Below are 25692 nucleotides of genomic sequence, written 5' to 3' on the forward strand. Positions count from 1 at the left end.
TTTTTTTAATCGTCTTCACTACTAAATTTTATTGGTCCCTGGCATGTTTGAAGCCGTAGGATACCAATCAAAAAAATCTGGGACGAAAACCTAGCCTGCTGCGAGCGGTTGAACGGAAGCCTGTCGGGGCGGCGCCAGGCGTTGAAGTCTCCCCGTTAGTTACGCGCACACTAGCACCACGCGGCGGCTGGCGCCGTGCCGCCGCGTTCCCGGTCAGCCGTGTTTTAGCGTTCACTGACGGGTCGAAGTGATTATTCTAAGCTTTCCTAAGAAGCTTTCTGCCCCGCAGCTCATTATTGAGCAAGAATATCGCACAAACTGCATAGAACATTGACATGCAGGTTGTCGGCACATATGGAGAAGGGGATGTTTTGGTTAATGCCTCCTTTAATAGGAAGAGATTGTGGAAGAACAACACATTTCTCTTGGAAATTACTCATCCTCCTTCTTCCTACGTGCCTGCTTTAGTAATCGAAGTACCCCTATTGACTCTACGTTCTTGATTCGGCTGTCGATTTTATGCATGGAATTCCGCTATATTATATTTTCTCGCGCAATGTCCCCTGAGCTATATTGAGGCGTCACGGGACAGCAATGCTCAGCACACAACTGCAGAGAAAAAGTCAATGTGGTCATGCGTTTTGTATGCCAAAATGTGTGAGCCTTGGCGTGTACCAGCAGCCGTTGTCACCATTGTAATTTTCACGACTTTATCTTTATAAGGATGCAATTGCCCACTTCCCAGTTCCCAGACTGGGTTTGGAGATATAGTTTTACAGAAACATTTAGGAATGTCTGTAATGTAAGTTAAAAGCTAATACCGAAAGGAATCCACATATTTTCGAATTTCCTGTTTGCTGTATTGCTTAGTAAATGCCAGACGTCATGATAGCATGGTTGCGATTGATGGTATGCCGGATGGCCAGGGTACGAACTCACGGTAAGTCAGCTTGGCCGGCAGGCATCAACAGGCACAATAGTCTTACACTGATATCGTCACCCTCAGTTATTCGTCACCATTCAGCAGCAGGCCCAGAGCTTCGGGCTTTGAACCGTAAGGCACAGGTGTAGGAGCAAGACATTGCGCCGATTCGAAGGGATGGAAGGGCAGCATCGCGGGGGCTGGAATGCGCCTGAGCGGCTGAGACCATCCCATTGGGACGGGGGTGTTCTGGGTGCACTCAGCCGCTCATGCTGGGAAATGCATCCAATGGAGCTCTCCATTCGAATGATTAGGGTGACCTTTAGTCTAGAACAAGGAAGGATGACTGTTGGCTGGTCCCGAGGATAGATACAAAGGACAGGTAATGACATCATATAATGAATCGAAGACGGCCCCGGCCCGATCCTCTGATAGAGGCTCATCAACACGTATCTCGTTGTGGACCATTTCGTTTTCCTCCACCGTGGTTTTTGCACCGACCTCAACGGGTTGGAAGATTACGATGTTCAGAAACCATTAAGGTCGTTATTGTATCTTCGTTGAGTTAGGTTAGCCTTTCCATTCCATGAAGACTACTTTATAATTATTGGATGATAGGATGAGGTTTTCACTGTGTTGAACCTGTCCTACCTGCTCAGTGAACGAATATACAACGAATATACAATTACGATCTTAATGGTTTCTGAACATCGTTACCTTCCAACCGGTTCAGGTCGGTGCAAAAACTACGGTGGAGGAAAACGAAATGGTCCACAACGAGATACGTGTTGATGAACCTCTATCAGAGGATCGGACCGGGGCCGTCTTCGATTCATTATATGATGTCATTACCTGTCCTTTGTATCTATCCTCGGGATCAGCCAACAGTCATCCTTCCTTGTTCTAGACTAAAGGTCACCCTAATCATTCGAATGGAGAGCTCCATTGGATGCATTTCCCAGCACGAGCGGCTGAGTGCACCCAGAACACCCCCGTCCCAATGCAAATGGGATGGTCTCAGCCGCTCAGGCACATTCCAGCCCCCGCGATGCTGCCCTTCCATCCCTTCGAATCGGCGCAACGTCTTGCTCCTACACCTGTACCTTACGGTTCAAAGCCCGAAGCTCTGGGCCTGCTGCTGAATGGTGACGAATAACTGAGGGTGACGATATCAGTGTAAGACTATTGTGCCTGTTGATGCCTGCCGGCCAAGCTGACTTACCGTGAGTTTGTACCCTGGCCATCCGGCATACCATCAATCGCAGCCATGCCATCATGACGTCTACTGTTAACGCCAGACCCCTTGAGACCCTAATTTTTCGCGATTACTTTTAAATGCGTGAAGGAATTTCAACCAAGCTCAGGACATGGCCGTTTCAAGACAGGCCGAAACTTTTACAATTTAGATATTTTCTCGCCATTTCAATATTTCAGGCACTTCTCATTGACTCGTAATGTTAAATTTCGAGCAAGATTTTCATCCGGTGTGTAGAGGCTATCACCAGTCAGTCTGTGATACGTTATGACGTCACAGCTAAGCCCCGCCTCTGTGGTCTTGGCCTGCGGCGGTTTCGGGCCGGCGCGCGGTCACTCTCGCTGTGGCGGGGAGCGGGGACGGGCGACGGTCAAGCGGTGCCGAAAGCCGGCGGAGTTGTGCGTAGCGTCTTGGCTGACAGTGCCCAGAGAGCGACATGATGACTAAGGAGTCATAAATGCTCAATGCGCATTGCTTCTACAATGCTGATATGTTCGCTGATATTTTTTTTTTTTTATAAGCTGCATATGACGGGCAGATGGCATATAACTGACATAAGGTTAGGAAATATTCACCTGTATTTAAAGCCTATGGCGTTGCAGATAATGCGATAATGGGATGTCGGATGTCACCAAGTAGCTGCCGATTTGTACATCGCTATGCAACCATCGAACAACGCAATAATAAGTTAATTGCCTGAGCTTCACATCATACGGCTCGCCCGTATTTCAAACAGATACCCTACATCGAAAATCGTATTTGTTAGGAATCGTTTACGTTTGTTCGAAGCACGACTGAGTAGTAGGTTGAGGAGTGATGGTCCTCTTGGTCAGGCGCGCACACAGGATTTTTGAATGGGGGGGGCACGACCTTCGAACTGGGCCCCCCATGCCGAAGGGCCCCCCCCCCAAAAAAAAAAAAAAAAATACGGCCCACGGGGCTATATTTCGGTTGGTTTGAAGCTTGAGCAATTGGTTTGTCAATGCATGGTAAAACAATTATTTCGGTACCAGCTTAATTTTCAAAACATATATATTTTTACGCTATGCTGTTTTTTTCTCAAATGCGACTCAGAGCCGGAACATATACCTAATCATCTAATTTATTACTTAAAACATTTCATTAATAAACATTTTTGCAGGTCCCTCTGAAATCAGCCCCGGGCAGCGACTGACTGCCGGCCGGCCGACCAGCCCCGGGTGGCTAGAAGCAGGGGCCGGTCACTGTTTGGCCCGGATGTGTAGGAGCGGGAGCAGCACTCCTTTTTCACATATATTCGCATATTTTTTAGGCACATCGACATGAAATGTCATTATATCTGATACGATGCCGGATCACAGACTAGAGATCCAGCTTATAACTTATATTTAATGCTTAACCAATGAATCAAATCAACAGGACTATGTACGATGCATGTCGGACACGTACCCAGAATTTCGCCCAAGAGGGGGTCACCTGCTGGTCACCTGACCCCGGGCCCGCGAGTCACCCGGGCGCCCGGGGTCAGCTCAGGCAAGGATGTACCCAGGACCTTTCGATGGGAGGAGGGAGGCACGGTGGGTCCAGTCTCACTGGCAGACGGGTCTCTTTAAAACGGTCTTTGCATGAGAAAATGTGGAAAATTGGCAAGCAAAAGTATCATTTATGCCCGAGGAGTGTGCCTAATGTACACTAATGCCTAATTTACATGGTATTTTACGAGCGAGCGAAGCGAGCGAGCTCCTCAGAGTCACCGGTGTGTGGCGCGTTCAGAAGTGCCAGTGAAAGGCCGTCAGATGCGCTGGTGTTGGGTCCTCACAGGCGCCGTTGCGGGGTATTAGGGCTTAGAGACACTGGTGGGGCCATCATTGGCATGTGTGTGGCCCTGCAAAATGGCCTGCAAGTGAAAAGTGGCCCGTCATAGGCTGGCAAGGACACTCGGAGGCTGGTAAGAGGCCCTCAGAGTCACTGGTACGCGGCCCTCAGAGGCGTCGGTGTGGGGACTCTCAGAGCCGCCGATGTAGGCCCTTAAGATGCGCTGGTGGGGGTCCCTTGGAGGTGGGGCGAGGAGCCTCGCAGTTGCCGTTGTGGGTGCCTTTAGAAACACTGGTGTGGACCGTGTGTCTATCACAGACGGATGTGGAGCCATAGCAGCCAATCCCTCGTTGGCCGTTACTACTTAGGGCCCTGAGCGGCCGGCGAGGTCTCTCAGAAACCGGCATTGGGCCTTTATGAAGATAATTGTGGCTACATAGGAGCCAATAACGCCCCCCCCCCCCACAAGCCCTGTGGTGTCCTTCCGAGTTGAAGTGCGGCCAGCGCGAGCCCTCTGCTACCAACTGGCGCCGCAGGGCCCCTCGGTTTCGAAGGAACCCTAAACCCGAGAACGGGCACGTACCCCCTCGCTCCCTTGCTATGTCACTGAATCCAAGTGATGGGACCCTTTAGGTAATCAGGGGCGTTTCAGATGACCAGGGTTTTCAATTGATCAGGGGCCCACCAGGTGACCATGGGCCCCTCTGGTAACCAGGCGCCCCTTAAGTAACCAGGGACCCCATCAATAACCAGGGCCCCTCAGTAAACGGGGGCCACTCAGGTAAGTGTAGGAGTCCCGCAGATAACCAGGGCCGGCAAGGTTTCTCAGGTCCGTTTTTTGACAAGGCTCTTATTGACTCAGGTGCGAGCCCTTTGCCATCAGCAGAGGGCCCTTTCAAGCCTTTTGAGGGCCGTTTAACGTCTCTTGAGTTCCCATTGAGGCCTTCTAAGGGCCCTTTGAGCAGTCGAGGGGCCTTTGAGGCCTTTTGAGGGTCTCTTGACGTCAGCTGAGGACCGTTGGACGCCAGCTGAGGATCGTTTTTGGGCCTTCTGATGGCCATTAGACGCCAATGGATGACCCTCTGACACAAACTGGGGCCCTCTGGCACCAGCTAAGGGCACTTTAAGTTTGACGCTAGCTCAGGGCCCTCTGACATTAGCTGGGGGGGGGGGGGGCTCTGACGCTAACTCAAGGCCCTTTGACGCTCTTTAAGGCCTTCTGAGGGCCCCTTGAGATCTTCTAGGGGCCCCTTAAGGCTTTTTTAGGGCCGCTTGACGCCAACTGAGAACCGTTTGAGGCCTTCTGATGGCCATTTGGCGCCAGCTGGGGGCCATCTGGCACCAGCTGGGGGCCCTCTGTCACCAGCTAAGGACCTTTTAGAGCCTTCGGAGAGCCATTTGACGCAAGGGCATGGCCCTCTGACGCCAGCTCAGGGACCTTTGACACCCTTTAAGGCCTTCTGACGTCCGTTTGACGTTAGCTGAGGGCCCTTTGAGGCTATCTGAGGGCCCTTTAAGGCCATCTGAGAGTCCTTTGAGGTCATCTGAGGGCTCCTTAAGGCCATCTGAGGACCCTTTGACACCATCTGAGGGCCCTTTGACACCATCTAAGGGCCCCTTGACACCAGATGAGGGCCTTATGACGCTAACTGAGGGCCCTTCGAGGCCATCTCAGGGCCTTTTGAGACCATCTGAGGGCCCTTTAAGGCCATTTGAGGGCCCGTTGTACACGGTTTTCGGTGGTCTAAGGATTAGTAAGAGGCCCATTTGAGGCGGCCTTCGGCCGCCTCAAATGGGCCCCTTCCTTCGAGTTGGGCCCCCCAACTCGAATGGGGGGGGCACGGGCCCGTGTGCCCCCCCCCCTTGTGTGCGCCCTTGCTCTTGGTCCTATATACAAGAGTCAACAAGAGCCTAACATTTACTTGACCGTCTGCTGCAATTGACTCATAGCACGTGAAGCGTCAGCGAAATTCATAGTCCTTCACAGATGGCAGGGGTGTCGTTTGTACAGAGGTCGCTGATGGGCACGGGTCAATGCCGCAGTCGTGGGCGGAGCCTAATGTCATATGACGTAGAAAGCCTCTATCCAGGATGGAAAAACAGTTAACATTACGAGTCAATGACAAGTGCCTGAAATATTGAAATGGCGATTAAATATCTAAATTGTAAAAGTTTCGGCCTGTCTTGAAACGGCCATGTCCTGAGCTTGGTTGAAATTCCTTCACGCATTTAAAAGTAATCGCGAAAAATTAGGGTCTCAAGGGGTCTGGCGTTAACAGTAGCATTTAATAAGCAATACAGCAAACAGGAAATCGAAAATATGTGGATTCCTTTCGGTATTCGCTTTAACTTACATTACAGACATTCCCAAATGTTTCTGTAAAACTATAATATCTCCAAACCCAGTCTGGGAACCAGGAAGTGGGAAATTGCATCCTTATAAAAATAAAGTCGTGAAAATTACAATGGTGACAACGGCTGCTGGTACACACCAAGGCTCACACATTTTGGCACACAAAACGCATGGCCACATTGACTTTTTCTCTGCGGTTGTGTGCTGAGCATTGCTGTCCCGTGACGCCTCAATATAGCTCAGGGGACATTGAGCGAGAAAATATAATATAGCGGAATTTCATGCATAAAATCCACAGCCGAATCAAGAACGTAGAGTCAATAGGGGTACTTCGATTACTAAAGCAGGCACGTAGGAAGAAGGAGGATGAGTAATTTCCAAGAGAAATGTGTTGTTCTTCCACAATCTCTTCCTATTAAAGGAGGCATTAACCAAAACATCCCCTTCTCCATATGTGCCGACAACCTGCATGTCAATGTTCTATGCAGTTTGTGCGATATTCTTGCTCAATAATGAGCTGCGGGGCAGAAAGCTTCTTAGGAAAGCTTAGAATAATCACTTCGACCCGTCAGTGAACGCTAAAACACGGCTGACCGGGAACGCGGCGGCACGGCGCCAGCCGCCGCGTGGTGCTAGTGTGCGCGTAACTAACGGGGAGACTTCAACGCCTGGCGCCGCCCCGACAGGCTTCCGTTCAACCGCTCGCAGCAGGCTAGGTTTTCGTCCCAGATTTTTTTGATTGGTATCCTACGGCTTTAAACATGCCAGGGACCAATAAAATTTAGTAGTGAAGACGATTAAAAAAAATCAAAATTCGACGATACACCCTATGCTCTGCTCATGCTGACTTAGCAAGGGACGAAACTTGAGCGTTAAACCTGGAACACAGCTTTCAAGCGTGTAAATCACGTCTCAGTACCTCCCATTGGAATACAAGGCTATATTTGCCGCTCTAAACTCTCAGCGCATTGAGGTGCGAGCTGGGAGTAGAAAATGTTTTCCAAGGAAAGGTGCTGAGACGCGACTAGCACGCTTCAAAGAGGGCCAACGAGGCAGGACTGAGGCTTTCTCGGCGAATGCCGAAAACCCCGTCTCAGCATCGTCCCAAGGGCACAACGTACAGCGTGGAGAAAAACCAAGATGGGCTTTTCTCGCCCATCGGCGGATCTAGGGGGCATTTTGGGCCAATGCCCACATCCCCCACAGTGCTCGAAAGTCGAAATCGCTGCAACTTTGCCGCTTTTCTATAATTGGAAGAAAGCTAAAAACTTTTATTCGGAAGAGTTTGCTTTGAGGCACACAACGGTGCATAAGGAATCGAAATTCGAGGAGTTTTTCAATTAGAAAAAGAAACTTATTTTGAGGGGACGTGTCCCCGCAGCGTTCAAGACCGTCTTTCTTCATCCGCCAGTGGTCTCGCCCTCACCCGGTCTCACCCTTGTTCTCACCGACCGCACTGAATTATTGGATTGGCGACTGAAATATTTGCTAATTTTGCCTTGTTGTTTTTCTGGTCGCTGCATATAAAAATGGATATGTAGACCAAGAATCAAGCCATATTTTTATGCCATACGAGTAGTTCGTTGTTAGAGCCATTGGTAAAACACTGATCGTGGCCATGCTTTTTATGATTATATGCTCATATTTGGCTTTGGTTTAGGTACTCACGAGGAATTTTCTTCACTTAATATTCTTCGATAATTAGAAAGCATAGGCTTTGTGCTGTGATCGCAGCGATCATTACACAACTAATCTTTGTTATCGCTGCCAATGATATGACAAGTGGCATTTCTCGGTACTATGACGGCATTACTTGCTCGTCCCAATCCCAGTACTCTGTGCACTCTCACCATTAATAACATTATTTATTAAAATTGTTTATTACCGGGGTAGGTGTTCCTGGAAGAGCCCGGCAAGCTGTACACCCTGGACGTGCGGAAGGCCTTCATGCATCTGGTGACTGGCGGCAAGTACTCGGCCCTGCCGGAAAACAAAAACTACATCAGTCCACCGACTCCGGCGGCCGCACCGCGCGAGCCCAGCCCGCCCCGGCGCGAGCGGAAGACCGTCCTGCCGCCCGGTACGGTGGGCATCTAGCAGCCATGGTTTCGGGGGGGGGGGGGATCAGTTTCTGATGGTGCATTTATAGGGCTAAAACGCGCTCAGACAATGCCAGTGTTGTCTGATTATCCTATATAACGCAAGATTAGGGCTTTGAGCCGGTGACATGCCAAGATAACACATGTCCTGATTATTCACTGCTGTATCTTTCGAATATTGCAATACTGAAAATGAAAATTTTGCCGTATTTTTCAGTGAAGGACGCCAAGCCGGCGTCGCCGCCTCGGCCTCGCTTCATGCCAGTCAACATCAACCTGGACGATGATGACGACGAGGAGGAGGTGAAGCCGAAAATTGAGCCGCTTCCCGACTCGGCCTCGAGCTCCTCAGAAGGTAAACTAAAGGGACGCACTGTCCATTTTGTCCTGGGACGCTAGACTTTTTTATATTCCAGGTAGGTGACGCTATTCGGTTGGCTATGTGCTGGACATTCCACAGATCCCAACTTCACGAGCATAAACCTTTGGCGTCCAGTTAATGAGGACATGGACGTGTCACTTATCCCACCTCGCCAGGACTGTACATACCTTACCCCAGCTCAAGGCTATAAGTAACCCCCGGCCCATCCTGACTGCAGTTGCTCCGTGCGTAGCTGAGTAGAAGACCTAGCCGAGTGGACGGGCCGCAAGAAATGTGACAGTGACGACGATGGTGACGGTGGCTCTCACAGCTGTAACCTGCTGTCCACCCGGAACTGACTTCCTGTCCACACTGCCGACTCAAACCTGTCAGGGATCATCGTGCCATTTAGAGGGCTTTTCTGTTGGCCAGCATGTGTTGCGGTCTGCAGTGCCAAATAAATCAGTTGTTAACCCCCCAACCTTTGCAGGTGTAGGTATCTTGATGGTCTCTGACGGATATCACTTACCACTATCTACTCATCATCGCCTCTTTGTCCTGTTTCACTCCATGCAACTGGATTTCGTAATTGGCTAATTATAAAAAGTTATGTTGTACATTGTGGGATCTAGCCAGTGGTTACTTAGGTTATCTCGGCCAATCTCGGCTATCGTTACTGTTCTGTCTTGCGCTGGGTTCTCACGAGTTTTGCAGACTTCTAAACCCAAACAGCATGCTAAAAGGCATATTTTATTGTTTTGCATAAAGTGATGTCTTCTCAATGCTAAGCCTTCCAGTTCCGAATAATTCAAAGGTTCATTGCACCATAACGTTGTTTTGACACTATCCTACAACACTGGTGGTCACTTACACTCTGGCCACCCGGGAGAAAAATATTTTCTATACAGAATGTATGTTTACCTTGCCTCATATTATATGAACTCAGCATGAGTTATTTACTACAATAATATGCAAAAAGCGATCTTCACCCTATCCATATGAGCCAATTCACCGGGCGCTGAACCCCTGTCCCAGACTCTGATGACGAGCACTGAACCTCTGCCCCAGACTCTGACGACGACACGCCGCCGCCGCACGACCCGACGCCGCCTCCCCGACCGCCGGCGGCTCCGGAGGACGGGGCGTGGTGCCCCCATGACCGGAGCCAGGACGGCCGGCTGCCGGAGCCCACCCCGGTGACGGCCACCTTCGACCTCTACATCGACAGCGTGCGCTTCATCCCCGACAACGCCGTCTTCTGCAAGGTGGGTGCGACTCACGGGGCTGGTTTGAATCGTGGGAGGAAATGGGTCTCTATACAGGAGTTGTGTTGTGATCAATGTTATTGGTGAGTGGTGGTGAATAGTGTGGAAGTGGATAAATGGGTGAATGTCAATCCGGGTGTATTCGAATCTGTAAGTGCGTTATGGTCCGAGGGATATCCGACTGCACTGGAGCGTTATCGGGATTTTCGGGAAGCAGCGTGGTGTAAAACTCCGGCCACTCATGTGATCGGGGCTCGTGCGATGTCGTCAGGTGACCGGACGCGTGTTCAACTTCAACCTGGGCGGAGAGGCAGAGAAGCTGGACGACATCCTGGCCTACCCTCTGCACAGCTCCAACCACCGCTGTCCCCGCTTCAACTTCAGGATGGCGCTCAACAAGGACCGCGTCATCGTCAACCACAACATGGTCATCATGCTCAGAATCTACTGCTATGAAGAGAGCACCAAGTAAGTCGGTGCTGATGAAGCTCAACTAATGGCCGTCAGTGACGTCATTGTCGCCCAATGCCCGGTTGTGGGGAGCTGCACCCTGCTGAGCCAATTCTGATCTCCTGGCAGCTGATCTGTCAGCGATAACCGTCTTTGTATGTACCCAATGACCTCTCTATTGTCTACCGAACTAGGAGTCTTTGCCGAACAACCGGTAGCTCTGTCCTTTCAATCGCCTCTTTTTAATTGGCGTTGAATTATCACCGTAGCATCAAACATTGCACACATCTTTTTCAATCCGGCGACCTGTGAAAACACGATCGTGGGCCGCTATTTTTAATCTGCTTTTCTTGCCGTGTCAAAACTTGTACGCAATCGGCGTATGCGACGTTCTTACAGGAAACTAGAATTAGGTTGTGGTTGTAGCATAAGCTAAGTAGCTGTAGCTGTAGCTAAGCTGTGCTAAGTTGTGTACGTAGAGGAGAGCCCTCGAAACGCTTGGCGAGCTCCACGGGCTTAGGAAGCTTAATTAATTGGACATGGAGAATCCGCGAGTCGCGGGTCTTGAGTCTTGACTGCATTTCGACGGCAATTAAACTCACGAAAATGTGTGATTAGTTTATTATGTTGTGGGCTAGATCAGAAATAGTTAAGCAGCGACGTATCAGGTATGGTAAATTGATGAGGTAAAACACTATCCCATTCCTACCAGCGCATTGCGACAGCATTTGAGGGCTCGGGTGGCGTCTACCTTCCCTTCCCTTTATCTCCGTTCCGTCGTTTCCATCCTCAGGATAGTCAAATCCTGTCTCCACGGCTCCACCTCAGTTCCGGGCTGGACGGGCAACTTTATCCCAGCTTTATACCATCCACATCTGGAGCAGGCCTGCAGCGGGGTGCAGTGCTTTAATTAACCCTCGCCCGCACATGGGGGGGGGGTTGCCACCCCCCCAGGCAATCTTTCTGCTTTGCACTCAACATTTTTAGAGCTAAAAGGCTGATTTTTCGTATAGCTGCTCCTCTATCCTTTCTTGATGTCCACTGAAAATTTCAAGTTTCTGTGACTTTTGGTTTCGGAGATATGACCTTGTTTTTCAGGTCATGTCATGACCCAAATGGCCAATTCTCAACATCTTGCGTTTGCCATGGGCCTTGTGAGCTTTTGACACCCTGATTTCGGCCTTTTTTGCCAGTCTTACCTCCCACCTATCATGGAACATGTTGTTCGACGATGTACAGGGGTCAAGGTCAGGGTCAAGGTCAACCTAGGTCATCTAAGATAATTGCGTTTTAGGCAAGCTGAATTTACTTTTTGTGAAGTTTTTTGACTGCATTTTTGGTAAAAGCTTCTCAGATCATGATTTCATGTGATATGGACCCAAAAACAATCGGTGCACACATCAGTATACACACAGACACACACAGACATACAAACACATATAATTGACCTTGACCTAACTTGACCTGAAATGACCTCAGCAACAAAATTCTGGTCGGATAGTGTGACAAAGAGGTTCTAGCTGGCTTGGCACCAGAAAACAGCATCGTCATCGGTATTTGATAAGCAGCGCACTTGATATCCAACGGTGACCCAAAACAGCAACATTTTTTAGTTTGACCTGACCTGGAAGGTCAATGACTGACCTGAGAAGGTAAAACTGGGTATCATTGGATTCGTCTCTTCCCAAAGAATCTTTTTGGTCTTGACTGCTAAGCTCTATCTCCAACAGGAACGAAATGGCGCGGGGGGGGGGGGGTGGCAACCCCCCCCCCCCCATGTGTGTTCTAGGATGGGAAAATGGCATGTGCGGGCGAGGGTTAAAGGGTTGGGTGGTCTGTCCACTGGATGGGCTCAGCCCCGACGAGCCACCATGAGGGTGCCCGCCCAGACCAATATGTCTTTCCCTAATTCCTATCGACCTACCGGCTCTGCAATTGTCTTAGCGCAGTAAAAACCATTAGTCATCATCGTTTAAGAATAGATAATTTTGTGGATTGTTGCGGCATAGGTAGCTGTTTTGTTTGTTTTTAACAGGTAGGTAGTTGTATCTGGTTGACTGCAGGTAGTTTTTAACTCAGTAGTTGTTATCGTATGAGAGTGATATCCTAGTGGACAGTTTGGAAGTATAACGTATAATCAGCTGGCGTACTGAGATCACGGGAGAAAACGGCGGCGATGCATTGCCAGCTAAGACAGTGGCTCGTATTTTTGGAAACGAGACAGGGCATAGCATTATTTTTTCCGTCTGTTTCCTGCCTCGTGATCGGTGGATGACAAATTTATTTGATAACATAATGTAGAACACACGTCAAATCCTAATGTGGATCTGATAAGTGATAGATTAGGTATGCATTTTTATCACCATTGAACCTATGTTGCGGTTAAAGGGACCCTCCCACCTTCAAAAAAGGCATGAAAGTGATGTCCCTTGGTTCAGAAAGAGCGAAAACGAATATCTACCAAATTTCACCGAAAAATATTCACTGGTTTTCAAGATATTAGGGTTTTACTTTTGTTTACTTTTTGGGATCTCCCCTGTTACTAGCGACTTTATTTGGAAGCAATAATTTGGCAGCCTTAAAGTGCGGCAGACGTTGCGCGCAACGCAGCGTATACCACCACGTGTTAAAGGGACCATCCCACCTTCAAAAAAGTTAATGAATTGGCATGAAAGTGATGTCGCTCGGTTCAGAAAGAGCAAAAACGAATATCTACCAAATTTCATCGAAAAATATTCACCGGTTTTCAAGATATTTGACTTTTACTTTTGTTTACTTTTTGGGATCTCCGCTGTTCCTAGCGACTTTATTTGAAAGTGCGGCATTTGTTGCGCGCAAAGCAGCATAGGTATACCACCGCGTGCTACAAAACGTTTTAGTCAAACATTTAACGGACGTTCGAAAGCCTGATGAAGCCATCAGATTCCCGTAATGGTTAAGAGATAGGGACCACGCTGGTCCCACCCTGCAAGTAAAGGGAAGAAATTTCTTGAACACGATAAAGCTGCGGGGGTTGCGACCAGGATAAATGGTGGTTTCTGAGCCTGGCCGCAAACTTGGCTATCTCAACTCAAAACTAATGTTAAGGTGGGAGGGTCCCTTTAACGATGGTTTTAGTCTAAAGTACTGTCTCCACGTGTAAACATTTTCGGTTTTTACGCGTTTTAGCAAACGAGAGTTTTGCGCTTTTTTCGCTTTTTAACAGACGCTTTTGCGAGTTTTGCGAGTTTTTCGCTTTTTACGATTTTAGTTTGTCAGCCTTTCAGAACAATTACAATTTCAGAACAATTTCAATTTCAGAGAAAGAACATCTTTCTCCGCCCTTCGTGCGCTGTATGCCGTGGCCCTCTTGTCCCACAGGGCAGGTATCTGGCGCACGGCTTCTATTAACCCTTCGATTTTCGCTGTAAAGATAGTTATATGAGTATCATCACGTTACCCTATTGTTATCACCGCTATGACATCAGTTAATTATCAATTATCTGAAATGATCTGATATCGTTATATCTGTTATCCATTGACTCACTATGTGAAGGTCGTTCTCCACGGTACATGTTTTGCGCGTTTTTAATGACGTTTTCACGCTTTTTTGATGTTTTGCGAGTTTTTCATGATCCGGCGTTGATCTGTACCATTAAATTACACGGTGCCATCTCCACGGCGGAAGATTTGTCAAAAATCGAAAAACGCGTGGCTTCATAAAATCAAAAAACTGCAAAACTCGTAAAACGCGTCAGTTGTGTCATGCAAAACTCGTAAAACCTTTAAAAAACGCAAAACTCTCATTTGTAAAAACGCGCGATTTTATCCAAACATTTGGATCGAATGAAAGTTTTCCGGTTTTTGACAAGGCTGAAAGGGTAATCCTTCTGCTATTAATACCATTTTACGGTGAAGTGGATGCAATGGAAAGTGTGGAAAGCGATGAAACGCAATTTGATTAAGCCAATGATCATGGCAAGTACTCAGACAACCATACCAATAACTTATGTTGCTATTCCAACGATGTGGATGTCAAATAATTACATAGTGAGTCAATGGATAACAGATATAACGATATCAGATCATTTCAGATAATTGATAATTAACTGATGTCATAGCGGTGATAACGATAGGGTAAAGGTCGTTCTCCACGGTACATGTTTTGCGCGTTTTTAATGACGTTTTAACGCTTTTTTGATGTTTTGCGAGTTTTTCATGATCCGGCGTTGATCTGTACCATTAAATTACACGGTGCCATCTCCACGGCGGAAGATTTGTCAAAAATCGAAAAACGCGTGGCTTCATAAAATCAAAAAACTGCAAAACTCGTAAAACGCGTCAGGTTGTGTCATGCAAAACTCGTAAAACCTTTAAAAAACGCAAAACTCTCATTTGTAAAACGCGCGCTTTTATCCAAACATTTGGATCGAATGAAAGTTTTCCGGTTTTTGACAAGGCTAAGAAGGTAATCCTTCTGCTATTAATACCATTTTACGGTGAAATGGATGCAATGGAAAGTGTAGAAAGCGATGAAACGCAATTTGATTAAGCCAATTATCATGGCAAGTACTCAGACAACCATACCAATAACTTCTGTTGCTATTCCGACGATGTGGATGTCAAATAATTACATAGTGAGTCTATGGATAACAGATATTACGATATCAGATCATTTCAGATAATTGATAAGTAACTGATGTCATAGCGGTGATAGCAATAGGGTAACGTGATGATACCCCTATAACTATCTTTACAGCGAAAATCGAGGGGTTAATAGAAGCCGTGCGCCAGATACCTACCCTGTGGGACAAGAGGGCCACGGCATACAGCGCACGAAGGGCGGAGAAAGATGTTCTTTCTCTGAAATTGAAATTGTTCTGAAATTGTAATTGTTCTGAAAGACTAAAACCGTAAAAAGCGAAAAACTCGCAAAACTCGCAAAAGCGTCTGTTAAAAAGCGAAAAAAGCGCAAAACTCTCGTTTGCTAAAACGCGTAAAAACCGAAAATGTTTACACGTGGAGACAGTACTTAACGTGATGATACTCATATAACTATCTTTACAGCGAAAATCGAGGGGTTAATAGAAGCCGTGCGCCAGATACCTGCCCTGTGGGACAAGAGGACCACGGCATACAGCGCACGAAGGGCGGAGAAAGATGTTCTTTCTCTGAAATTGAAATTGTTCTGAAATTGTAATTGTTCTGAAAGGCTGACAAACTAAAATCGTAAAAAGCGAAAAACTCGCAAAACTCGCAAAAGCGTCTGTTAAAAAGCGAAAAAAGCGCAAAACTCTCGTTTGCTAAAACGCGTAAAAACCGAAAATGTTTACACGTGGAGACAGTAGGGTAAGGTGCCTAATTAGCGACCCTTTCCGATTTGCGACCTACCTCCCTACAGAAAAACTGGCAGGAGAAAACGGGGTAAAAAACATCGTCAAAAGGTCAGCCATACTTTGGTTATCAAATTAAATTATTTTCCGGTCGTCGATGTTTCTGATGGGACGTTTCAGGTGAGTTTAAATAAAAATGACGAGTTTCTTATCCAAAAAGTGTGTGTTTGGGCCCTCTCTGATGAAAAGCGATGCACATTAGGGTGATAAACCTTTTTTATTCTGAATCGACATTCCTTTTTCAATTGATTGCCGTTTTCCCATAGTGAATCGCTCAACTGTGCACAGCATGGCGGTTAAAAATGTGTCGCAACTCATATTTCCTATTTGCGCCTGACATGGTCGCAAATAGCTCAAGAAGGGAAAGAAAGGGGAAAAGAGAGAAATGAAAATGAGGTGTTGCTGAAGCTTGCAATGTTTGGCAGGGGATGCCAAATGTCGTCACCGACTGCAGGGGTGCCGAATTCAGCGCGGACCTCGAATATCATACGAGATAGCCCGCAAAATTTGGGTTTCCGCCAATTCTTTTCGCCTTCAGTGCATCACGTGATCAGTTTTTACTTACGTAAAAGTGTTGGATAAACGTGCATGTTCGAGTGATTGAGTGCTTTTCGTATAGGTTACCTTTTTGAGATCATATTTCATCTTTTCAGGCGTCGCATTTTTTGCCATTTTTAATATGGGGAAACCCATAGACTTATTAGCGACCCTCCCCGGTCGCTAATCGGGAAGAGTTCCCTATTAGCGTTTTTTGCAATGGTTTGCCAAAATGCTCACTACAAATAAGTTAGTGAATATTGGGGCAGAAAATGACTATATATTAATAGAAAAATGAACGATCTCTCCGAAAATGAAGCCAGTAATACAGTGGCACCCACAGAGCGTGAGCAATGACGGTTCAAATTAAGGGGGTCGCTAATTAGGCACCTTACCCTACTTGATTATTTGACATCCACATCGTTGGAATAGCAACATAAGTTATTGGTATGGTTGTCTGAGTACTTGCCATGATCATTGGCTTAATCAAATTGCGTTTCATCGCTTTCCACACTTTCCATTGCATCCACTTCACCGTAAAATGGTATTAATAGCAGAAGGATTACCTTTTTAGCCTTGTCAAAAACCGGAAAACTTTCATTCGATCCAAATGTTTGGATAAAATCGCGCGTTTTTACAAATGAGAGTTTTGCGTTTTTTAAAGGTTTTACGAGTTTTGCATGACACAACTGACGCGTTTTACGAGTTTTGCAGTTTTTGATTTTATGAAGCCACGCGTTTTTCGATTTTTGACAAATCTTCCGCCGTGGAGATGGCACCGTGTAATTTAATGGTACAGATCAACTCCGGATCATGAAAAACTCGCAAAACATCAAAAAAGCGTGAAAACGTCATTAAAAACGCGCAAAACATGTACCGTGGAGAACGACCTTTAGATTTAAAAATCGTTAGATCTCCGCTGACGTCACAAATTCTAAGGGGGCATTCCAATGCATTAGCCCCTTAGAATCCGAAAACTGCAAGTTTGAAATTCCATATCTTCGAATTAAAGCATTTTTCGATGTTGTGAGTGCCCAAACCGGTATTTGCAGGCCATGGCCACCAATTTGGCTATCTCAACTCAAAACTAATGTTAAGGTGGGAGTGTCCCTTTAATTACACGGGCTCGCTGAATTTGCAAGAAATGTCGGCAAAAACATGCAGGCTGGCAAGCGCTGACAGAAGACCGTAGGGTATTTTTCGACGGTTTTCGTTGAAAGAATGGGACATCATTATACATATAAGGCTCCGTCTTACAGCCAGGCCAGCCAATGGAAAAGTTCGATGGTCAGGGGATCGTGGCCAAGGGGTGGCGGGGCATTATACTGTACAGGAGATTACCTCCCGATAGTATCCTTGATTTCACCATCAATCATTACTATCAACGCTTTGTCAGTGGACGAACTGTGAGCCTTTTCAGCCCCTCTCCCCCCCCCCCCCCCCCCCGCCTCCCCCTCGACCAATCCCACATAACACTTTGTCTGAAACAGATCCGTTATTGATGTGAAGATCTGACCCGTCCATTCAACGGTTGTCAACTGCAGGGTTTGTAATGCCGCGAAAAAGTTTCACTGGCAGCGAAATGGCGGAGCGTGGTAATTGATGACCGCTACCCTCCCCATCAACGAGGGAGCTATTTGAGCTTCACCTTTTTTTCTGACAGTTCATGAAGCCGTCTGGCCGATGTCCCCCTCCCCCTCTCGCTCTCTGACGGTCCTAGGGCGAAGCCTTCTGATCCACTTCACCCCCTCTAGGCAGAGAGTGTGAGGCCATCTGACCCCTTTCCCCTCCACACACAAACAGTGTCAAATTGTGACGCCTGCTGACTCCATCCCCCGTCCCCTGGCCCTGCAGTCAGATGGTGGTTGCCGGCACCACGCTGCTGGCGCCGTTCGACTCGGCCCAGGGGAAGCCGGTGCTGCGAGTCGGCGGACACCAGCAGCGGATCCGGGTCGGCCTGCCCAGCTTCGAGGGCGGCGTGGCCAACCTGATGGCCAGCGACATGGACAGCAACCCCACCATCCCGGGCCTGACCATCCTCTACCGACTGCTGCCCCACACAGAGGTACGAGTCGCTCCCGGTCAGCCATACCACTGGAAACCAAGTTGGCTATCAATTTGTCCCGCGAAAAAAGAGTCTTCTTGCCCAGTAGAACTTACTGCTGAGTGCTGAATTCTGACCCGTGACCTCTGACCTCTGACCCGTGACCCGGTGATCAGTCGGCGGTGGACGCGCCCGAGTACAGCAGCGGCTACTACCAGAGCGCCAGCTGCGAGCCGGGAGAGTCGGAAACGCGTCTGTTCCGGCACTACCTGCGCAGGGACACGGCCGACCTCACTGTGGGCGAGTGGTGCCGGCGGCTGCAGGAGAGGCAGAGGACCAGCCAGCTGGCGGATGGACCCAACCTGCAGGTGAGGGACTGATGGGGATGGGAGGAGGGGAGACAGGGAGGGACACCGGACAGAATAAAATGGAGAGGAGATGGAGGCAAAAAGGAAGAGTTTGGAGAGGGAGGGAAGGTTAAGGAGGCGCTGGTTGATACGGTAGAGGAGAACCAGATGCGATTGGAAAATGTAATTTAAGGGAAAGGGATGGTCAGACTCAGCACAAAGTCATTGTGACTTGTGTGTGAGTTAAGCATAAGGTACCGGGCGTGTAGGTATACTAAATCGTATACACACTAAGTGTAAATGCACGTGTTACGGTGCGCCGGATGACTGTAATAGGGCCCTCAGTAATCACTAATCAGCCTTTGAAATGCGTTGGATCATTTTAATGACCATTTTATGGCGTTTAAATGGCATTACGATGACCACTCAACATTCCGTAAATATACATCCAACTCATGTCGATGTAGGTCTATGTATATCGCTCCAGTCGACAGACACTTTATCTTGAAATGATATCCAGAATATCTGTACGAGGATTGGTATGACAGTATTTTATGAAACGAGTGAGTCTCTGCGTCAAATATTTCAAACCTGTTTCGAAGTAACCATATACCGTTAATTTTTCATATCCCAAATCTATTACACTCCCACAGATTTAGCTTTAATGGGCTTCTTAATTAGCAGCACAGATATATGGCACCACTGCGTCGATAAAGGCCTGATATTGCGTCATAGTTAACCCGGCCGGGCCCGGGGGGTAATCCCAACCAACGCAGCCCGGGGAGGGGCGTTTTTCGCCCCCCCCCCCCCTGTCTAACTCCGTAAATAACTGAGCTACGGCAACAAAAGCGATACCAAACGAAAGGTCCTTACGAGACGACTCTAAAGCACCTAAAATTTTTGACCTCAGGTTAATTTTCAAGGTCAGAGGTCAAGGTCAAAGGCAAAAACCGGCACATGTGTAGTGATCTCAAAGTAAGCCTTCTAGAGGACGGCAGGCTGCACCAAACCGGCAAAATTGGGTGTCAAACAAAAGAAGAGCATGTGAGGATTCCGAAAATGTGTTCAAAATCAAAGGTCAAGGTCAAGGTCATGCTCAAAATTGACCTCAAACTTGGCACTTTTTCGCACATCTTGCGTGCTAACTTCCAAGATGTTTTGAAATGTTTTGAGGCTTAGCAGTTCCCTATTTGTGGTTCATCTTACGATACAAGGCTGCTCAAAGGTCAAGGTCACAGAAGAGTATCCCTGCTAGAGGCTATTTCTCTGATTCAAGTTAGTAATAATGAATAAGACAATTTTGCCATCCGGAAGCACTAACTGAAGGCTTAGAGGAAAATAAATGCCAGATTCGTGATCAGCGGGTACAAATCCATCATAAACGACCTTTCATGTGTCAAGGTCAACCAGAGGTCATTCGAGGTCACATGAGGTCAACATAAAACTTGACCTTTTCCGAACAAAATATATATATCATTCGACGCGGCTTGACAAGGCGAATGCGACGGTACCACTGCCGTAGCTCTAGGACCATTTTTGTCGAAGTTATTTGCGAAAAACTAAAACCACATTTCGGGGTCGTTGACCTGACCTCTGACCTCAGGTCACCAAAACTATTTTTCTATTTTTCTCTAGGTCAAACGCTACACAACCGTGCTCGTAATTTGTCTTTATCTCTAAAACTCTATTTTTAGCAGCTATTTGAAGTTTGCGTCTGTGACGCCAAAGTTTGCCGTGCAGGGGTCTAGAAAAATGGACCTTGTGACGTCATCAAGGGGGCTAGGTCCAAATTCTTTACTTTAGAAGATGTCAAATTGATGGGAGAAAAGGTACTGAAAGTTTCGCTTTCCTATCCCTAAGCGTTTGGGAGCTATCGCAAATATTCACAAGGGGGGCGAAAAACGCCCCCCCCCGGGCCCGCGAGGGTTAAGGCTTATTGCACGGTGCTCACTGCTTATGTAGCATTAGTGTTGCGATGAGATAACCTGCTAATACTGACTGGTGATAATAGCCCTACCCCTGCGACCGCATTTTTTACTACGGACCAGTATTGTGCGTTCATGTGTCATGTGTCATGTGTCACGACCGCACCGAAATGATCTGTAGGTACTGCGCAATGCGTTCCATTGCACTGCAAAATACAAAATAAATAGACTTTCCAGCCTGTCATATCGCAATGCCGAATCATTGGCATGCACGTTGCCTTTTATGGAATGCTCAGAAGAGAAGAGTCGGACAGCACCTGCCTACAGAATAAAGCCTCAATGAAGACCCTGATCTGGCCCTGACCTGACCCTTACCTGACCTGACCTGACCTTGCCCTGACCCGACCTGACCTTACCCTGACCTGACCTGACCTGACCCAGACCTGTTTAAGGCCGATGCCTGACCCACTCTGACTCATGTTTCTGTTCTGGTGGTAGAAATGGATGGAGACGATGCTGGAGTCTAAGAAGGAGAAGGACAAGGACAAGAAGGCGGCGGTGCCCGACCTGGACCTGCAGAAGTTCATCCATTACGACATCGAGGTCGGCGCCAATGTGATGCTCGAGCAGGCGTTCGGACTGCCGGGTAAGTGATCTAGGACTGTCATAAGGCTGTCGAGTATGTAAACTCAGACTCAAAACCAGGGGAAACCTTAGGATGGGAGATTTTTAAACAGCAGGACAGCCTATGAAGCTTGTTGGAACGATGGTAGGTATAGTACGGTGCCAGGTAGCCGCCAAATGAAAAAAAATGTCTGAACATAGATCAGGCATAACATAAGCAAAACACTGGTCGTGTTTGTTTATAAAGCGATCGTCAGGAAGCGAAAGTACAAAAAAAAAAAAACGATAGGACGATCGCTTGGGAATCGAATTCTCCTAAAAGCAAAATGCTCGCTGCAAAATGTAGGTAACATGTTTTGCGTGGGATATCAAACGCTGCTCCCTTGAGCATGCTTGGGGGCCATGCTGCTATCACGACTCTCTGTGATAGATGGGTTGGCTGTTTCAAAATCCGGTGTCATTGCCCGTCCCTGGCAAGGAAGCATTTTATGTCGCAAGACTGGTTGAATTGATGCTGAAGTATTGTTTGGTAAAAGTTTGCGAAGCCCGGTCATTGCCCGCCGGGCTGGCTCAGCGCATTGCCTGATTTCGAAATAAGAAACGGCGGACGTAACCATAGGACGTAACTGGATAGGTTGGCGAACCGGCCGAAAAATGTGTGACCGCGCGTCAGCACGATTTTGGTCGAGGTAACCACAGCTTCCCCAATATGGCGGCCGCGCCGCTCTCCCCTCCCTCCCGTCCTCCCCCTGCCCTAGCCCGTCAGCCAATCACAGACGGGCTCCAACTAGCACCCCTCCCCTCCGCCGGCCCGGAGCACAGCGCAATGGGTCGTTCTGGTCACTGGTGGCATTAGGTCCAGTATTATATATTAACGGTACCCCCCACTTAACCGACTTGATTCGATATCATCAGCAATTATAATATATGTATGTGCTGTGAAATATATAATTGTATTCCAATTATCCCTAACGGATTTTTGACAGTATCACGGATGGATAAGGGTGAATGCGTGTCAATCATTTTGTATTTAGTGTCAGTCTCAGGTGGCAACATCTCATTTGATTCTATCAGATCCTGTTCACATATAATAATTTCCAATGCTTAAAAGTAACATTTATCATAAGCAATTTCAAATGGGTTCCACTGGGATTAGTTCACTCAGCAATCAAAGGTCGCAGAGTACGAATGTCTCGCAGTAGGTACTTTATGTATAAACCTGCTCATTTTCTTCCCAGCTCTCTGAAATATTTCCTGAGGTAGGTCGAATTTCCGTTATCATCTACCACATCCCATAGGCTATCATATGACATATTCCTTATCATGCCTACTCTTTCTACCAGGTCTCAAGAAAGTGAGGGCATCGTGATGTCAATATTGTGGTGATACAATTTTACCTCTTTATCTGCTCAAACGACCTTTTAATATGCAGTGGTAGGTTCAGTTTAGGCATAAAAAATAATTAGGTACAATTTGTATGGCTTAAAGCTCATCAAATATCTTTCAACGCTCATTAGTAGGTCTACCCACCTACTACCTAGCTCGTAAATCAAACGTTAAAATGGGACTAAACTGAATTGTGCCCTTTTTCAGTCACTTCCAGGCATCAATCATATTTGGTGCCCAAGGCAAGCATTGCCCATTGAAACGAGGCCACCGAAACTGTTACTGCCCTCTTCCCATGGCTGACCGAATTTGTGGCTACCTGTTACCTACCTGTCTGATGACTTGAGACAGCATGTGTGAGATCTCCCATTGCCAATCGAAGTTTATATTGTTCGATACAGTCCAACAGTTGGCCAAATGATCGGCCGTTACTCCACACGAGTTCCCTGATGCAGTGCTTAGCTGTCGTGCTCGATAGTTTGACAGACGGACGCTCCCTCACACAGAGGACAGTCAGCTGTGTCGGTCTGCGTCACAGGCGTGTGAGGTGACTCACTGTTCGGTGGGCTTCTTTGACCTGGGCGCGCCTCAGCACGTGCTGAGGTAATGCCCGTGCCTGGTGGAGGAGCCTCCCAGTCCCCCCCCCCCCCCCGGCTCTTCGGCACGAGAACTGAGCAGGCCGGCCGTTTTGCGCGTGCGGCGGACTTCAGTGCGTCAGTCTCAGTGTTTCGGAGTGAGCCACTGGCTGGACCGGGGCGTTGGAGGATGGTGAGCGCGGGTCTCAGTGTGTCGGAGTGAGCCACTGGCTGGACCGGGGCGTTGGAGGATGATGGGCGTTGGAGGATGGTGAGCGCGGGAGGGATATGATGAGCGCGACGGCACGTGCGGATTAACGGTGATACCCTGGGTCATGGGAGATTCTTCGGGTGAACGAACACTGACCCTAATGCTGCCCTTAACCAAGCCATAGCGCCTAGCGGTTTTCTTGCGAAACGAATTTGAATTGTTTCTAATTTACGTCCCTAATTAGGATAGCAGCAACTTCTGGCCACGTGCTTTGCCTACATTAGCAATCCTTTTCTTGTTCTTATCGAGTAATCATTAAATATGTAAATATTAAAGTTCTCCATTCCTTCTAATTGATGAAATTCTTGATGTAAACGACAGAATCCGTCAGGCGGTAGACAGGTAAGACTGCCTTATTCGGGATAATCGATTGTCTTCCAGTAAGAGATTGAGATATCTGCAACCTGAGTCGTCTTTCGAGTCCGGGACCACCCAGGGCCGTATGGGGTAAAAGTTGGCGGCTGGGCCAGTGCAACGGCACGGCATATAGGCTAAGTGGGCCATGAGCTGCTCGGTGACCGGAGCAAAACTAGCGTCTTGCGTTTGCGGAGAATTCAGATCCGTGTTAACTCTTCCATAGCAACTAGTGATCAACGTTGTATCTACATACCTATATAGGTACCCATTACCCTTCATTCCAAAAGTGTTCCTACTTTGTAATTTGAAATACTTGTGGCTTGTGGCTATAATATATTGTTATTATACTCTCAATTAATCTTTTGGCTCCAAATTAATTTCAAGTAACCGAGCAACCGAAAGCTGTTTCCGCTTATGTTATGCCCCAAAGTCACCGGTCCCCTACGTCTATTGTGCAATGGTTGGAAGTTTAACTTCGTTAAGTTTTAAGCAGGCAGGGTTAGATTTGGGCCTGGTTTGTTGCCTCGCAGCGTTCCTGGAGAACCGTTTCACACTGGCCATGGTGGAATACCTGCCCGGAAAGGCCACTAAGGACTGCGGGCCGGCTGGGGCGGGTCGCGGCGACCCGACCGCCGAGCGCTTCGTCACACAGAAGCTGGACATCAACAGTCTGCAGCGCTCGCCCAACTGGACGGACCCGCACACGGTCAGTCACCTGGGAGGGACAGCGGAAGGTCAGGCTACGACGTGCAGTCCGACGCGCCGCCGTGGAATGGGTACCGTAAGGTGGGGCTATTTGAGACAGTGGGGCTATTTGAGACAGTATTTAAAATTGCTATAAAACAAAAACCACTTAAAATTTATGCTTAATTTTTTGCTCAGGCGATTTACTGATCGATTCCACACCTCCCTGAGCAAAAATATCGCACACAAATCAAACGATCTTCATTTTATAGCGATTTTAAATACTGTCTCAAATAGCCCCACTGTCTCAAATAGCCCCACTTTACGGTACGCCAGGGATGTTCCAATGTGTTATGGCATAAATGACATGAACTTTATGTTGTCTATGGTTATGGCAATCGGCTGACTCGGGATAAGCATAGGTGGCGGAACGAGGAGGGCACCGGGGCACCGTGCCCTCCTTTGATTTTGACATTTTAACATTAGCCCTATGGGCGTTGCATGGAAAGCATCGGACCAAAAGTCGGCAGTGCCCCCCCCCCCCCCTTAACTGAAGGTGTTCCACCGCTGCTGGGGATAAGAGAGGCTCATCGAATCTTATTGTTTTGTGAAGGCATATAGGCCCTTGGATTACCCGCAGTTGTGTTTTTTTTTCTTAGTTCGTGTTGCTGCAATGCTGCCAATCATACGCTGAATGTACCAATCGATTATCTTTCTTCTGTCCGATGATTAGTGACCTCACCGCCTCCAGCTATAGACAGCCATGCTGTTGGCGACACCTCGTCTCTGTTCATTCGTCACTCGATCTGACCCAGACGACAGACACCTTCCTCATTGCCTCTGAACTGCCTCGCGACTCTGGTCACCCGGCTGACTCGCTCTGACTCTCCCGAGTCTACCGTGGGCCTCACCCGACTCACCAGGAGTGACAGCCGGCTGTATAAGTGGAGAAGGTGCCCGGCCTCGTATAAAGAATGTGATTTGTGTCGGGAGTCCCTTGGCGGACGTCGAACGCCGTAAGACCAGTCCTCTGACAGCTTGATAGCCATTCGACAGTCGTATAGGAGGCTG

The 25692-nt window shown here is 47.9% G+C and overlaps 1 protein-coding gene across 1 annotated transcript in view; it reads left to right on the forward strand.

Annotated features, from left to right (window-relative positions):
- Positions 1 to 25692, forward strand: part of LOC122365761 — a 120088-nt gene that overhangs the window by 81984 nt on the left and 12412 nt on the right. Inside the window, exons 10-17 of the mRNA XM_043337250.1 lie at positions 8218 to 8404; positions 8641 to 8778; positions 9853 to 10049; positions 10321 to 10517; positions 18263 to 18473; positions 18629 to 18820; positions 21223 to 21370; positions 24468 to 24643. Of these exons, the coding sequence (XP_043193185.1) occupies positions 8218 to 8404; positions 8641 to 8778; positions 9853 to 10049; positions 10321 to 10517; positions 18263 to 18473; positions 18629 to 18820; positions 21223 to 21370; positions 24468 to 24643 (1446 nt within the window). The remainder of the gene's footprint in view (positions 1 to 8217; positions 8405 to 8640; positions 8779 to 9852; positions 10050 to 10320; positions 10518 to 18262; positions 18474 to 18628; positions 18821 to 21222; positions 21371 to 24467; positions 24644 to 25692) is intronic.

Source organism: Amphibalanus amphitrite, unplaced genomic scaffold, assembly GCF_019059575.1.
Source record: "Amphibalanus amphitrite isolate SeventyFive unplaced genomic scaffold, NRLGWU_Aamphi_draft 000761F_arrow, whole genome shotgun sequence".
Taxonomy (NCBI): domain Eukaryota; kingdom Metazoa; phylum Arthropoda; class Thecostraca; order Balanomorpha; family Balanidae; genus Amphibalanus; species Amphibalanus amphitrite.